Source organism: Pseudophryne corroboree, chromosome 6 (assembly GCF_028390025.1).
Source record: "Pseudophryne corroboree isolate aPseCor3 chromosome 6, aPseCor3.hap2, whole genome shotgun sequence".
NCBI classification, from domain to species: Eukaryota; Metazoa; Chordata; class Amphibia; order Anura; family Myobatrachidae; genus Pseudophryne; species Pseudophryne corroboree.
Genome location: NC_086449.1, coordinates 285,011,805 through 285,028,000, shown reverse-complemented (window position 1 = coordinate 285,028,000; position 16,196 = coordinate 285,011,805). Strand labels below are relative to the sequence as shown.

Genomic DNA, 16,196 nt, shown 5'->3' with positions numbered 1-16,196 from the left:
TTCTAGCGTTCAGTTTGTAGATGAGAAGTATAATAATAACCCAAAACTGTGACAGGAGTTTTACATTTGTCATTAGGCTGGTTAATCAGAGTAATTGTGCTTTCATTGTCTTACCATCAGCTGATTGTATTGTATTTCTCTTTTCTCATTACTCCATGTGTTTGATTCACAATCATCAGAAGGTAAACTTTCATCAACCATCCTAGATAAATAAATGGCACTACTACTGCTTGTGATGATTAACCTACACTAATACTGGGGAATGGATGCAAAAGCTTGCATGTTATTGGCAACAATAAAGCATCTTTATTTTCATATAGTGACAGCGTTATGCAATTCATACTTGCCTACCTGACCCTCTCCATGAGGGAGAAAATGCTCTGTTCCTGGACTTTCCTGGTAATGTATGATTGCCATCACCTGTGGTGAAACACCTTTCTTATCAATTAACTAGCTCACCATAGGTGATGGCAATCATACATTACCAGGAAAGTCCAGGAACAGAGCATTTTCTCCCTCATGGAGAGGGTCAGGTAGGCAAGTATGACATACCTCCCAACATGACCCTCTCCAGGAGGGACAAAATGCTCTGCTCCTGGATTTTCTCTTAATTCATGATTGCCAGCACTTGTGTTGAACAGGCTAATGGATAAGAAAGGTGCTTCAGCACAGGTGATGGCAATTATAACTTAAGAGGGAAGTCCAGAAGCAGAGCATTCTGTCCCTCCTGGAGAGGGTCATGTTGGGAGGTATGGTATGATGCAATTTTACATTGTAGTTGTTTTATCACAGGGTGAATCTGAGTTACAAAGCGCAGAGTGGGATTCACATTGTAACCTACTAACCACAGAGCACATGCGTGTATATAGTACATTTGGCTGCATGTTCCTTTTGAATTTCTTATTAGGAAAATAGTGGCTCTGGTTTTGCATGAGAATGAGCTGTACTATGGGAGGGGATCAGTATGAAATACCTACAGTCAAAATCCCCACAAGGGCAAAATACTGACAGTTAAAATGTTGACAGGTCAAAAAGTCAACAAGAGGTTTTCATTTATTTTAGTTTGTTTATGTCGACTATTTGTGTTTGTGCTTCTTTCGAGAACTGCATGATTTCATGCCTCTAGGGCCATCTATTTCTTCAGAAGTGTTTATTTCTAAACGTTAATTAAACAACTGCCACAGTAATTTTATTTTGTCTGTTTTTCATTTGCTTTAAACTGTTGTATTGCTATTATAATACATTTAACCCTTTATAGAATTGGGGGGGGGGGTTTCTCCATGGGTTACAAATACATTTATTTTCTAGTTTAAGCTACTGACAGAGCTGTTCCAGGATGATCAGCACGCCTTAAGCCCCACCTCAACTGCTCCCGCCGGACGTACCCTCCTATCTCGCACAGGTCTACGCAAGCCAAAACCTGACCACCCAAGCAAGGAGCATAAAAAAACTGTCAGCCATCAGGTAAACTGGTAAAATCAATTGTCTTAAAAAAAAAAAAAAAACTTACTGTAAGTTACCATTTTCTTGAATAGTGATTTTAGTTTGATGGCAGTTGAGTGATATGCTGTTTCTGCAATAGCTGTACTTAGCATGTCTATCTGTTGTTCTCATGTCTGCATTGTCGTGTTTCAGTTTAGGAACTCTCTACATCTGCTGATGGACACTCTGAATGCTACAACCCCACACTACGTGCGGTGCATCAAGCCAAACGATTTCAAGTACCCATTTACGTATGTACCTGACTACAAAACCAATTAGTTTATTTACTAAGCTTCCTGGCGTGTTTAGTTCCAAAATGTAAAAGTCTAACGCTTGTAGTCGGAAAATGCATTGCCCTTATCTATTTCGGATTAAACACTGTGGGAAGCAGCGGCTTTTACAAACTCCTGCATGGCAAATAAACCCTCAAATGTCTTTGTAAGGTTCAGTGGAGGAACATTTGCTAACCACTGTGCCACCATGCCACACACAGCAACAAAAGAAACTACACTACCTGTATGTTACATATTAAGGGCATAAAAACACAAAAGGCAGGTTGAATGTAAAAGCAATATGTTTAGTAGACACTGCAGTAAAGCATGTAAAAATGTATACGTGGAAATAATCTAAAATGTAATTTACATATTTTAAAGTTATAACTAGAGGGGATGTTGTGAGTTCTCACCAAGTATATGCTGGTTTATATCGACATTATGGGACACGCAATGGGGGGAATTCAATTAGCTTCACTGAATTACTGCAGCTAATTGATTCCCAGGGGGGAGGGGTGGTAATTCAGTTGACACTGATAGCCGTCATTATCGGGGATTTTTTATTTCACCTGCCCGGAGGCAGCATAGACAAAATCCCCGATAAGTGCCGCGATTGCGAAAATATATGGATCCAGGAACTTATCACGGATCCTGTGTGTTTTTCCGTGAAAACTATAAACTTTTCCACCAAAAACTGGGCATTAATTGAATTGCTCTACAAAAGAACATTGGGCAGAAAAAAACATTGTTGTTTTTTTTTTTGGGGGGGGGGGGGGGGGCGGGGGTGCCAAAGGCTAATTGCATGCCCCCAAATGTATATATTTCAGATTGCTATGCAGTGTTTACATAGAGTATAACACACGTGTACTCAGTTGGGAGCACTGTAGGAGCACAAGGTCATTTCATGCATGTGTAGCATGCATACAGATAGCATTATACACTAAAATATATCTCTCTTACGTCCTAGGGGATAATGGGAATCCATTTAGTACCATGGGCAGGGCCGGTTCAGGGGCGCTCTGCGCCCCGGGCAGGGAATGGGGCGTGACCTAATACAGGGGGCGTGGTCAATTACGCCCCCTGTACATTAAAAGCGCCGCTTGAATGCTGAGCGGTGCGCGATGACGTCATCGCGCACCGCACAGCAAAAGGTCCTCTCCACGAAGGGAAACTAGACGCTATGCGTCTAGTTCCCTTCGTAGAGAGGACCTTTGCTGTGCGGTGCGCGATGACGTCATCGCGCACCGCTCAGCAAAGTTACTCTCCAGGAAGGGAAACTAGACGCATAGCGTCTAGTTCCCTTCAGGAGGGGGACGGGGACGGCAGCGGGCAGCGGAGGCGAACGGGGACACAGCGGGCAGCAGTGGCGGATCTTGCCACGGTGCGGCGCCCTCCGGATGGCGCCAGCGCCCTCCGGAAGGCGGCGCCCCGGGCAAAAGTCCTGCTTGCCCGTGGCAAGATCCGCCACTGACCATGGGGTATAGACTGGTCCACTAGGAGCCATGGGCACTATAGAAGTTTGATTAGGTGTGCTGGCTCCTCCCTCTATGCCCCTCCTAACAGCCGGTCACGTTTCTGGAAGCTCCTGAAGAGTTTTCTGAATTTATTTTCTAAGTTTGCTATTTTCAGGCAGAACTGGATGGCACCAGCCTGCCTTCTTTGTGGGATTTAGAGGGGAAGGGGCGGCCCACCCCCACTAAGGGTTAATGGTCCCGTTCCCCTCCTGAGGGAACTATTCGCAAGCCCCACCATGGCGAGCATTCATTCCCGCAGCACGCCGCCACCCCTAACAGAGCCAGTAGAAAGAAGAGTGGTGAGTACTAAGCCGGCGTCCCACTTAGCAGGTCACCGGCCATTATGGCGGCATGAGGAGATGCACGGCTTCTACACGGGCCGGACTGAGTCTCCTGACTAAGTACACTATATGGTATTTCTATAACATAATTACAATTAAATGTAATGAAGTGGAGACATATACATAACACAACAAACTGTGTCAGATATACAAACTATATAAAATGTATCAGACTGCACAACAATTACTAAGCCTTTGTTGATGTTTGCGCAGTCTAATACCTTTTATATATTTTGTATATTTAGTGTTTTATGTATATGTGTTCATGTTTTTTATATTTAATTTTAATTGTGTACAATAAATAAATTTATTTTAGTTTATAATGCTATATCTATGCACAATAAACATAAGGAATTACCTTGCGCACCTGTGTTGTAATCAGTCTTAGTCACGCATCTCAGTATACGCTTTACTAGGATCAACGATTATATAACAGAAGTTTACTTCTATATATTCATATTGTAATCTGCACCTGGAACTTTACTTACATAGAACATTACTGACTATTTTACTTCTATAGAACATCAGTGATTATACAAAGCCTTGATTAAAAATGAAAGTGCTCCTTGGAGTAAGTGTACTAGCCTGCGCAATGCAGACATTGGCGAGTTTATGGTGAGGCTGCCTGATGTTTTAAAGGGGTAATCATTTAAAAGGCAAAAGCAACCTGGTTTTGCCTTTAAAATGCTTTCCCCCTTTAAAACGTCAGGCAGACTCGCTGGAAACTCACCGATGCCTACATTGCGCAGGCTAGTACATTTACATTCAAACTTGGTCTGCAAGGTAGCCTAATAGTCCAGGTTTTAAGGATATCCATGCTTAAGCACAGGTAACATAGGGTCTCATTCAAAGGTTGCGCTGCTGCAATTGTGTTCTTAGTGTAAATGCGATAATATCCTAATGATGCCACGTTGTGTATAGAGACGCCCGCTGCCAGCGTCTCACAGCCGTCGCTCACGTACATAAGTGGAAACATTGTGCGCATATCGGCGGCTGCATATCGGATCTTTGAGCAAGTCTATGCTGTCTCGGAATGTGTGGCTCACCTAAGATGCCTGGACCTCTCCTGCTGCGCGTGAATTCGCATTTCAGCATTCATACGGACAGAAAACGGTACCGACATGCCTGTATTTTTCTAGGCACTTTCCGTTATCTGTCACATACGCTGGCCACCTGCAAATTTTTGTGCATTTAAATCCTAACCGTGACTTCTGTCAAAAGACCATCCCGGCACGTGCTGTGTGACGCATGCGTCCATCTCCACTGCATCCATCTCTGGATCAGGCCAATAATTGGTACTTCAATCAATTTAATTATACCATCTGTGCACAAGCATGGATATCCTTAAAACATGGACTGTTAGGGTGCTTAGAGGACTGAGTCTGGGAAACCCTGGTGAATGTGACGGATCAGTGTCTCTGACTAATCCATATAGTTTATGGCAGTCAGTTTGGAGAAGCAATTTAGTAAACAGTAATAATGCCTCCATTTGGTTTCTAATTTGTGAGATGTGTTTTTTCTTTAACAGAGGTCAAAGCTGAAAGTGATGGCTCATCTGTTTTACTGTGCATTTAATAAGTGTCTAGGTTCACAGAGAGGCCAATCGTAACTCGCAAGGTCTAACATGACTGAATATGAAGTCGCAGATAGTGAGCATAACCTACTTTCACTCTGTAATTGTAATTGTCCTCTTTGTTATAAGGTTCGACTCCAAACGGGCTGTCCAGCAGCTTCGGGCCTGTGGCGTGTTGGAAACCATAAGGATCAGTGCTGCAGGTTTCCCATCCCGGTAATCTGTCACATTTGCGATCTGTGTGTCATGTTAGTTCATGCATTTGTGTCTGTATGAAGTAACTTGGCTTATCCTCTCTTATCCTAGATGGACATATCAAGAGTTCTTTAGCCGATACCGGGTTCTGATGAAACAAAAAGATGTCCTCAGTGATTGGAGGCAAACCTGCAAAAATGTACTGGAGAAGCTTATTCTGGTATGTTTCTTGTTCAGTAAAACTAGGTGTTATTGGATAAAGAGTATGGACACAACTAGCACAATTTCTCTCCATCCAATCACCACCAGCGATCGTCTCTAATTCTTGTGTGCACAAGCACTTTTTCTCTTTCGTCCTATCTGGAACATGGGTTGTTCGAGGGGACCATAGGAGCTGGCAGTTAATTAGATTATATAACTTTAAGAGAGTAGCTCCTTACCTCTGCAGCCCATGGTTTTCAGTGTATTGTGAGTGTCATAGAAGCTGGGCTGTTTTTACTAGGGCTGTGCTCAGCCCTATACTTTTAAATTAGTTTTGGAACTTTCTCCTTAGTATAGGCTGTGATATGTGCTGCACCGACAGCTCTGAAGTCAGCACTGCTACCGAAGCGCTGGGAAAGTGAACAGTGTTCACTCCCCAACTTCTTCTAATTGGCTCATATAGAAATAAGCACGGATGGCCAGCTGGCAAGCAGATTATTGCATAGTGAATTCACACTTAGTCCAGTGTAGGATGGTTAACTCCGCACTGGGTGTCAGCGCACTTGACCGCGGTGGTGAGTGCTTCATGGGTGGGCTGCCCGGGGCTTCTGTGGAACATTTGTGTCATGTGGCCATCTGGTCCTCTGACCACCACTTCACCAAATGTTTCTATTTTTCGCATCCAAGGATGCTAGTTTTGGGTAGAAGGTTTTGCATTCAGGGCTCTTCTGAGTGTACCCTTCCCTAGGGAAGACTTTTGAATGTCCATTGTCCCCCAGATATGAAGAAAGCAAAAATGAGATTTTTGTACTTACTGTTAATTCCTTTTCTCTGATTTCATCTGGAGGACACTGCATTCCCACCCTTACGCTCATAGGAATGTCTCCCAGATGGAATCAGAGAAAAGGATTTGACAGTAAGTACAACAATTCTGATATTTTCTAATGGGGACCAAGCCGCCCTAGTTGGAGATCTGTTTGCACTTTGTTTTCAGTTGTTTGGCCATCCATCATACAGATGGTAATTTCCACTTACATGATACTTTTACCGAAATTAGGATCAAGACAAATACCAGTTTGGCAAGACCAAGATTTTCTTCAGAGCGGGACAAGTGGCCTACCTGGAGAAAATAAGGGCTGATAAGCTGAGAGTGGCCTGTATAAGAATACAGAAGACCATACGTGGTTGGCTTTTAAGGAAGAAGTACTTGCGAATGAGGAGGGCAGCTATATGCATTCAGAGATATATCAGAGGATACCAGGCAAGATGGTGAGTAAATGCTCCATGATGTTCTTCTGATCTTTCCACTGTGATGAAACTGTGAATCATTTTATAAGTATTTTTTTTAATATATGACTGCATTCATTCATTACCACATGTTTAACATCTGTATCTAGGCAATGGATTTCTAGTCATTTCTTACAGTCTTGTATTTTACATACAGCTATGCTCAGTTCCTACGCCGGACCAGAGCAGCAATCCTTATACAGAAGTTTCAGAGGATGTACGTGGTTCGGCAGAAGTATCGCCGCATACAGGCAGTTACGCTTTCTCTTCAGACCTATCTTCGTGGTTATGCAGCCCGGAAGAGATATCAACAGGTAAGGGAAGCCCGTGAAAACAGCTGTGTAAACATCAAATGTACTAATGCAACATAGTGGAATTACCCACTGACTCTCCTGGCGCTAATACAAATAATTTGAATAAATTAGATATAAAAAAAAAATTGTGTATATATAAAATTCCACTAGCTGCAAATGAAGTAGACCTGGCAAGGGTCCCAGATAATAAATAAATAAAGAAAGTAAAAAATTATCACTGTGCTAAGTGAAATGAAATTATATTATAAATATATGTAGAGAAAAAGAAACGTCAACTATTCTGATTAATATTGGTTTCCTTTCTTTTACAATGAATTAGTCAAAATGTGTATGACATTGGATATTTACATTAGGGTAGATGTTCAGGGACAGGTCCAATAAGTAAAAATCTATTGTATCCAGAGCACTGCGTGTGTAGTAATGGAGAGCACGTTTTAAGCTTACAAATTGGGCATGCGTCCAATTCTACCTCAGCCGCTGTACGCCAGGGATTGTAGAGATATGGGCTAAACATGAAGTTTAACTGGTTGTACAGAAGAAGAATCTTTTATGTAAATAAGGCGCATAGGCATGGTATAACTTTAAAAGAAAACCCGGCCCACGAGGAACTCTACTACTAGTTTTGTAACATATCGAGTATATGTTATTTTTTTAATTCCTGTAATGACTGATTCTGTGATGTTAAATTTGCACAGATGCTCAGGATACACAAGGCTACCATCATTCAGAAGCATGTCCGTGGCTGGCTAGCTCGTGTCTCTTTCAAGAGGAGCATGGAAGCTATTGTCTACTTGCAGTGCTGCTACCGCAGGATGATGGCCAAAAGGGAGTTGAAGAAATTAAAAATAGAGGCCCGCTCTGTCGAACATTTCAAGAAACTCAATGTTGGCATGGAAAACAAAATCATGCAACTGCAGCGTAAAGTTGACGAGCAGGTACTGTAGCGGTGTAATATCTCTGTCTTGTTGCTACGTGCTACTATACTTGGCATACTACTCACCAAATTATTCTCCAGATATACATTAGATTAATATGCTTTGTTTAGTTAGTTAGACGATAACATAAATTCTTTTGCATGTGTTCAGAATAAGGACAACAAATCCTTGCTGGAGAAGCTGACTCACCTAGAGATAACCTACAGTACAGAGAAAGACAAGCTACGAAGCGACGTGGACCGCCTGCAACAATTTGAAGAAGCAGCAAAAAATGCTGTAAACAAAGTGAACAGCCTACAGGAGGAGCTAGCCAGGCTTAGGAAAGAGTTGTTGCAAACACAGACTGAAAAGAAGACCATCGAGGACAAGGCAAATGAATATAGGAAAGAGACTGATCAGGTACAGCTGTTATGAAACCCAGAGCTGATTATCATGGTGTAAAAGGAGTTCACATGAAATTAGAGAATATTACTTTAAAAACATAATGCAGTAGAAGTCACCGGTAACCATTATAAGGCCCATTTTTATGTTCTCTCTGTTCAGAAGCTACATGAAAGTGCGTTTAAGTCTTCTCTTCCAAAGTTAATCTTTTGATAACTAAATAAGTCGTGTTTATATAGTAGGGATGTTCTCGGGTATTCTGTGCCGTGAACACCCCTACTTTATGTACAATGCTCTACAAACTAGGAAAGGAACCTAGTTGTTCTGAGACTGCGACCTATCCTATTGGATTTGCGCAGTTAGTCCAAGTTGCTCTGTAAACAAGTCATGTGTTCAGATTCCCAAGTTCCCAGCTGATTTAATTAACATCATTGTAATGTAAACTATGATTTGGAATCCTTCCAGCAGCCAAAGTAAAGGTTGGATCTATATATTATTTTTATCACTTTGAATTGTTCAAGAATATTATTCCCCAACCTGAAGGATAGGGTCACACAGTTTGCATGATAAAGATTTTGGAATGTTTCTTACCCAAGTCACCAATGGGAGTATCGGTTATCTATTCCCAGCAGTTACTTCAATCTCTGCCTTTGTATTTCAAGGGAAACTGCATTTTTATAAATCCAACATTACTGGACTGTTGCAAACAAGGTAGAGGGTAAATGAGAGCACGTTGCAGTGTTCATGTAAAGCTACAGAACTTTCAGCTTTTACTGTTGGTATTTGCAGCTGGTGTCTGACCTGAAAGAACAAAACACCTTATTGAAAACAGAGAAGGATACACTGAACCTCCTGGTCCAGCAGCAGGCCAAACAGATGACCGGTAGGTGCTGGGAGGCTTTTACTAGCCTGGTTATAGCTATGTAACAAGTACAACAGACTGCGGTGTCTGCCGCATACAATTTTGAATTGGTAATGAATCACTAAAATGATCTCATTGATTCAATAAGAAATCTTTCCTATTCATATATTGTAATTATTATTATTGGTTTATTATTATGTTATGTGTACTCTTGGTTGCAATAGAGGACATGGAGAAAAAAATATTGCAAGAGACAAAAGAACTGGAACTCGAGCTGAATGATGAGAGGTTCAGATATCAGAATCTGCTAAATGAATTCTGCCGCCTGGAGGAGCGATATGATGACCTCAAGGATGAAGTGAACACCATGGTGGGTTAACATGTTTTTGGGCTTAATGGGATATTAGAAGGTTTTGGAATGCTGCTCTAATATAACTGATGATGTTGCAGAACCTTCCTAAACCTGGACACAAGAGGAGGGACTCCACCCACAGCAGTAACGAATCGGAATATACTTTCAGTTCAGAGGTTACCGAGGCAGAAGACTACCTGTACCGGAATGAGGTGAGACTAATATCAAATAACAGTGTTTAAACGGAAAATGAACTATAAAAAAGTCCTGCAAGCTGAATTAGGGCAAGATCTGTAGGAAACACTGAAAAAGGAGAAAAAATGTGATGTGTGAAATATGTAATGAACTGTGGGGCCTTCTTTTTCTTAACGGCTCTGGTTACTCAGAATATTATTAAGATGTAGTTCACCACCCATTACCATATCTCTATGATAGACCTTCCCATGTCTCTAGTCACTGACTTGTATCAACAAACAAATGACACTGTTAGCAGCAACTTGTGCAACAGAAGACCTCTTTCTTTGGTTATATGAAATACAGTAGCTTTGAGAAACCTCACTATTATTTTATTCCCCCTGTATGTAAAGGCTGAGGTTGTAGAACTGATGTTTTTCACTATAAATTGCCAATTGACTTTGCTTGTATAAGTATTGGATGTTGCCAGAATACTTGGGTCTTTTAGGTTTTCCAGTTAAATGGTGTAACTGTATTGGTAATTTGAGTCACTTGGTACTGTGCTTTTCCAAGCTGGTATGAAAAAAATCAATACCTGGAAATACCTGATAATTTGCAAGAAACTGGGGTGGGAACTGTTAGTGAATTTGTCAGCTTTGAGTCATAGGAAATTCTGTTAGGGTTTATTTACTTTTCTGCATATTGGTTTTCATTTTTTTATTGTTATTTGGTTATATTTTTTATTGTTGTTTGATTATATCCGTAGTAGAGTTCCCCTAACATATGGGAGCCTAAAGCCAGGGGATCTTTTAAAGGTTTGACACTGTACCAATGCTAAACTGAAGAATGATAATGAGTGATTGTGCATTATTCAATGATAAAAGATGTACAATTATTTCACAGAAACACTTCACCTGGTGAAAAATTGTTTGATCAGAAAAAAATAATAGAGTGTCTTAATCCCTCCATGTAGTATTGAAACATGCTTCCACATGGATATGATTCCAGTTATATCATAAACAATCTACCTGTTTAAAAAAACATGAAAAAAGCAGTTGTCCAAATGTATTCAATGAAGTGGGAATCCAAAAAAATACATATACAGGTGTGTGCTTATACATCTTGCCTCAATACGCCATGTAGCAGGAGATGTCTGGCGTGAGTGAGTGGACAGGTCCTGTGCACCTCCGTTAGTGTCAGGTGTTTCTTTTGCCAAAATGAGTCTTATTCACATCGCTTTGAGAATAGGACGTATAAGCAGACTCTCCTGATTAAAATGATACTGTTTGTGGCATGCCTATATCCTGTGTGCATCTGGGGCGGTGTCTGCATACAAAATGGTACGTTGAGGTGTTTTCCTGGAAATCACTGTAAGGTAGTGTTTCGTATGCAGATACAGCCACAATCACACACCGTATATAGGCATGCTGCTTATATTGCAAATAAAAGTTCAGTGCGTCTTATTCTGCTTTGCATGCATCTAGCAATTATTTGCAAGCTGCGCATATTCTGCACCATGCATACGCACCTTGGTAGAAGCTACATGCGTTTTATGGTGGCGACTGGGTGTGTAGCCAGAGTTCTCTGCTATTCTGAGGTGTGCATATGGCAAAGGGTTGCCTGATTCAGACTCTTGCACCCAGTTGTAAGGTGTAATTGCCAATAACGACAATTGCCGCTGTACGGACAGATAATGTGCGGTGCGGCTACAACCATGAAGCTGTGCGCATAGCTGCATTAGCCTATGGTACTAAATCTGTCTGCCAAGCCCATCGGAAGTTGCTACAGCTTTGCATGCAACTCAGAATCATGGGCAAGATGTCTTATATTGAAAAAATAATAGTTGAAAGAACAGTTGCTTCCATATTCGATAGGGAACAAATAAAGATAATTGATAATGTCCATAAAACTGCATATTGGCTCTTATCACCAACAACTCATAATGTAGCTCATGTGTATAACCTTACGAGCAGATATCTTTACTGAGCGATATTTACAATTGCTGCCCAGTGTTGTATGTGTTGTTTTGTGTTTGTTTTTTGTTTTTTTAGAAATGAATTACAATCTATTAATGGTAGGTTTTCACTACTTTGTTTATTGTATATATTTAACCCCGCACTGACTTGACTTTTAATAATTTTATTAATAAAGCATTATTTCTCTAACGTCCTAAGTGGATGCTGGGGACTCCGTAAGGACCATGGGGATTAGCGGCTCCGCAGGAGACTGGGCACAACTATAAAGAAAGCTTTAGACTACTGGTGTGCACTGGCTCCTCCCACCAAGACCCTCTTCCAGACTTCAGTTAGATTCTTGTGCCCGCCTGAGCTGGATGAACACTAGGGGCTCTCCTGAGCTCCTAGAAAGAAAGTATATTTAGGTTTTTTATTTTACAGTGAGATCTGCTGGCAACAGACTCACTGCAGCGAGGGACTAAGGGGAGAAGTAGCGAACCTACCTAACAGGTGGTAGTTTGGGCTTCTTAGGCTACTGGACACCATTAGCTCCAGAGGGATCGACCGCAGGACCCGACCTTGGTGTTCGTTCCGGAGCCGCGCCACCGTCCCCCTTACAGAGCCAGAAGCATGAAGAGGTCCGGAAAATCGGCGGCAGAAGACTTCGGTCTTCACCAAGGTAGCGCACAGCACTGCAGCTGTGCGCCATTGCTCCTCATGTACACCTCACACTCCGGTCACTGATGGGTGCAGGGCGCTGGGGGGGGGGCGCCCTGAGGGCAATATATGACACCTTGGCTGGCAAATCTACATCATATATAGTCCTAGAGGCTATATAGATGTAAAAATACCCCTGCCAGTATTCCAGGAAAAGCGGGAGAAGTCCGCCGGAAAAGGGGCGGGGCCATCTCCCTCAGCACACTGGCGCCATTTTTCCCTCACAGCTCCGCTGGAAGGAAGCTCCCTGGCTCTCCCCTGCAGTCTGACAAGCTACAGAAGGGTAAAAAAAGAGAGGGGGGGCACTAAATTTAGGCGCAGGATATATATATATATATATATAAAAAGCAGCTATAAGGGAAAACACTCATTTATAGTGGGATCCTTGTGTTATATAGCGCTCTGGTGTGTGCTGGCATACTCTCTCTCTGTCTCCCCAAAGGGCTTTGTGGGGTCCTGTCCTCTGTCAGAGCATTCCCTGTGTGTTTGCGGTGTGTCGGTACGGCTGTGTCGACATGTTTGATGAGGAGGCTTATGTGGAGGTGGAGCAGATGCCTGTAAATGTGATGTCACCCCCTGCGGGGTCGACACCTGAGTGGATGGTGCTGTGGAAGGAATTACATGACAGTGTCGACTCCTTGCATAAAAGGTTTGCCGACATACCAAATGTGGGACAGCCGGCTTCTCAGCCTGTGCCTGCCCAGGCGTCTCAAAAGCCATCAGGGGCTCTAAAACGCCCGCTACCTCAGATGGCAGACACAGATGTCGACACGGATACTGACTCCAGTGTCGACGACGATGAGACTAATGTAACTTCCAGTAGGGCCACACGTTACATGATTGAGGCAATGAAAAATGTGTTGCACATTTCTGATGTTACCCCCGGTACCACAAAAAAGGGTATTATGTTTGGAGAGAAAAAACTACCAGTAGCTTTTCCTCCATCTGAGGAGTTAAATGAAGTGTGTGAAGAAGCGTGGGCTTCCCCTGATAAGAAGCTGGTAATTTCTAAGAGGTTACTAATGGCGTACCCTTTCCCGCCAGAGGATAGGTCACGTTGGGAAACATCCCCTAGAGTGGATAAAACGCTCACACGCTTGTCAAAGAAGGTGGCACTACCGTCTCCGAAAACGGCCGCCTTGAAGGAATCTGCTGATAGAAAGCAGGAGGCTATCCTGAAATCTATATATACACACACAGGTGTTATACTGAGACCAGCTATTGCTTCAGCATGGATGTGCAGTGCTGCAGCTGCGTGGTCAGATTCCCTGTCAGAAAATATTGATACCCTAGACAGGGACACTATATTGCTAACCGTAGAGCATATAAAAGACGCACTTTTATACATGAGGGATGCACAGAGGGATATTTGCCGGCTGGCATCAAAAATTAGTGCAATGTCCATTTCTGCCAGGAGAGGGTTATGGACTCGGCAGTGGACAGGTGATGCAGATTCCAAAAGGCACATGGAAGTTCTGCCTTATAAGGGTGAGGAGTTGTTCGGGGATGGTCTCTCGGACCTCGTTTCCACAGCAACAGCTGGGAAGTCTACATTTTTACCCCATGTTCCCTCACAGCCAAAGAAAGCACCGTACTATCAGGTACAGTCCTTTCGGCCCAATAGGGGCAAGCGGGTTAAAGGCGCGTCTTTTCTGCCCAGTGGCAGAGGTAGGGGAAAAAAGCTGCAGCATACAGCCAGTTCCCAGGAGCAAAAGTCCTCCCCCGCTTCCTCTAAGTCCACAGCATGACGCTGGGGCTCCACGGGCGGAGCCAGGTACGGTGGGGGCCCGTCTCAAATATTTCAGCAATCAGTGGGCTCGCTCACGAGTGGATCCCTGGATTTTTCAGATAGTATCTCAGGGGTACAAGCTGGAATTCGAGACGTCTCCCCCCCGCCGTTTCCTCAAATCTGCCTTGCCAACCACTCCCTCAGGCAGGGAGGCAGTGTTACAGGCAATTCACAAGCTGTATTCACAACAAGTGATAGTAAAGGTACCCCTACTTCAACAAGGACGGGGTTACTATTCCACAATGTTTGTGGTACCGAAACCGGACGGTTCGGTGAGACCCATTTTAAATTTGAAATCCTTGAACACATATATAAAAAAATTCAAGTTCAAGATGGAATCGCTCAGGGCGGTTATTGCAAGCCTGGACGAGGGGGATTACATGGTATCACTGGACATCAAGGATGCTTACCTGCATGTCCCCATTAACCATCCTCACCAGGAGTACCTCAGATTTGTGGTACAGGATTGTCATTACCAATTCCAGACGTTGCCGTTCAGTCTATCCACGGCTCCGAGGGTCTTCACCAAGGTAATGGCCGAAATGATGATACTCCTTCGAAAGAAGGGAGTTTTAATTATCCCGTACTTGGACGATCTCCTGATAAAGGCGAGGTCCAGAGAGCAGTTGTTGGTCGGGGTAGCACTATCTCGGGAGGTTCTACAACAGCACGGCTGGATTCTAAACATTCCAAAGTCACAGCTGGTCCCTACGACACGTCTACTGTTCCTGGGGATGGTTCTGGACACAGAACAGAAAAAAGTGTTTCTCCCGGAGGAGAAGGCCAAGGAGCTGTCATCTCTAGTCAGAGGCCTCCTAAAACCAAAACAGGTGTCGGTGCATCACTGCACGCGGATCCTGGGAAAGATGGTAGCTTCCTACGAAGCAATTCCATTCGGCAGGTTTCATGCAAGAACCTTTCAGTGGGACCTGTTGGACAAGTGGTCCGGATCGCATCTTCAGATGCATCGGCTGATAACCCTGTCTCCAAGGACAAGGGTGTCTCTGCTGTGGTGGCTGCAGAGTGCTCATCTTCAAGAGGGCCGCAGATTCGGCATACAGGACTGGGTCCTGGTGACCACGGATGCCAGCCTTCGAGGCTGGGGGGCAGTCACAAAGGGAAGAAACTTCCAAGGACTATGGTCAAGTCAGGAGACTTCCCTGCACATAAATATTCTGAAACTGAGGGCCATTTACAATGCCCTAAGTCAGGCAAAAACCCTGCTTCAAAACCAGCCGGTACTGATCCAGTCAGACAACATCACGGCGGTCGCCCATGTAAACCGACAAGGCGGCACGAGAAGCAGGACGGCAATGGCAGAAGCCACAAGGATTCTCCGATGGGCGGAAAATCACGTGTTAGCACTGTCAGCAGTGTTCATTCCGGGAGTGGACAACTGGGAAGCAGACTTCCTCAGCAGGCACGACCTCCACCCGGGAGAGTGGGGACTTCATCCAGAAGTCTTTCAAATGATTGTAAACCATTGGGAAAGGCCACAGGTGGACATGATGGCGTCCCGCCTCAACAAAAAGCTAGAAAAGTACTGCGCCAGGTCAAGGGACCCGCAGGCAATAGCTGTGGACGCTCTAGTGACACCGTGGGTGTACCGGTCGGTTTATGTGTTCCCTCCTCTTCCTCTCATACCAAAGGTACTGAGGATAATAAGGAGAAGAGGAGTAAGAACTATACTCATTGTTCCGGATTGGCCAAGAAGAGCTTGGTACCCGGAACTTCAAGAAATGATCTCAGAGGACCCATGGCCTCTACCGCTCAGACAAGACCTGCTGCTGCAGGGGCCCTGTCTGTTCCAAGACTTACCGCGGCTGCGTTTGACGGCATGGCGGTTGAACAC

At 43.7% G+C, this 16,196-nt stretch overlaps 1 protein-coding gene across 4 annotated transcripts in view; it reads left to right on the top strand.

The window, feature by feature from the left end:
• The window catches only part of MYO5A (myosin VA), a 310,460-nt gene that overhangs the window by 243,969 nt on the left and 50,295 nt on the right, over window positions 1-16,196 (top strand). For all 4 annotated transcript variants that reach the window (XM_063926103.1, XM_063926102.1, XM_063926101.1 and 1 more), the window contains exons 15-25: window positions 1,309-1,464; window positions 1,636-1,733; window positions 5,312-5,398; window positions 5,489-5,597; window positions 6,636-6,847; window positions 7,023-7,179; window positions 7,875-8,114; window positions 8,265-8,513; window positions 9,285-9,378; window positions 9,582-9,727; window positions 9,808-9,921. In XM_063926103.1, the coding sequence (XP_063782173.1) occupies window positions 1,309-1,464; window positions 1,636-1,733; window positions 5,312-5,398; window positions 5,489-5,597; window positions 6,636-6,847; window positions 7,023-7,179; window positions 7,875-8,114; window positions 8,265-8,513; window positions 9,285-9,378; window positions 9,582-9,727; window positions 9,808-9,921 (1,662 nt within the window). The remainder of the gene's footprint in view (window positions 1-1,308; window positions 1,465-1,635; window positions 1,734-5,311; window positions 5,399-5,488; window positions 5,598-6,635; window positions 6,848-7,022; window positions 7,180-7,874; window positions 8,115-8,264; window positions 8,514-9,284; window positions 9,379-9,581; window positions 9,728-9,807; window positions 9,922-16,196) is intronic.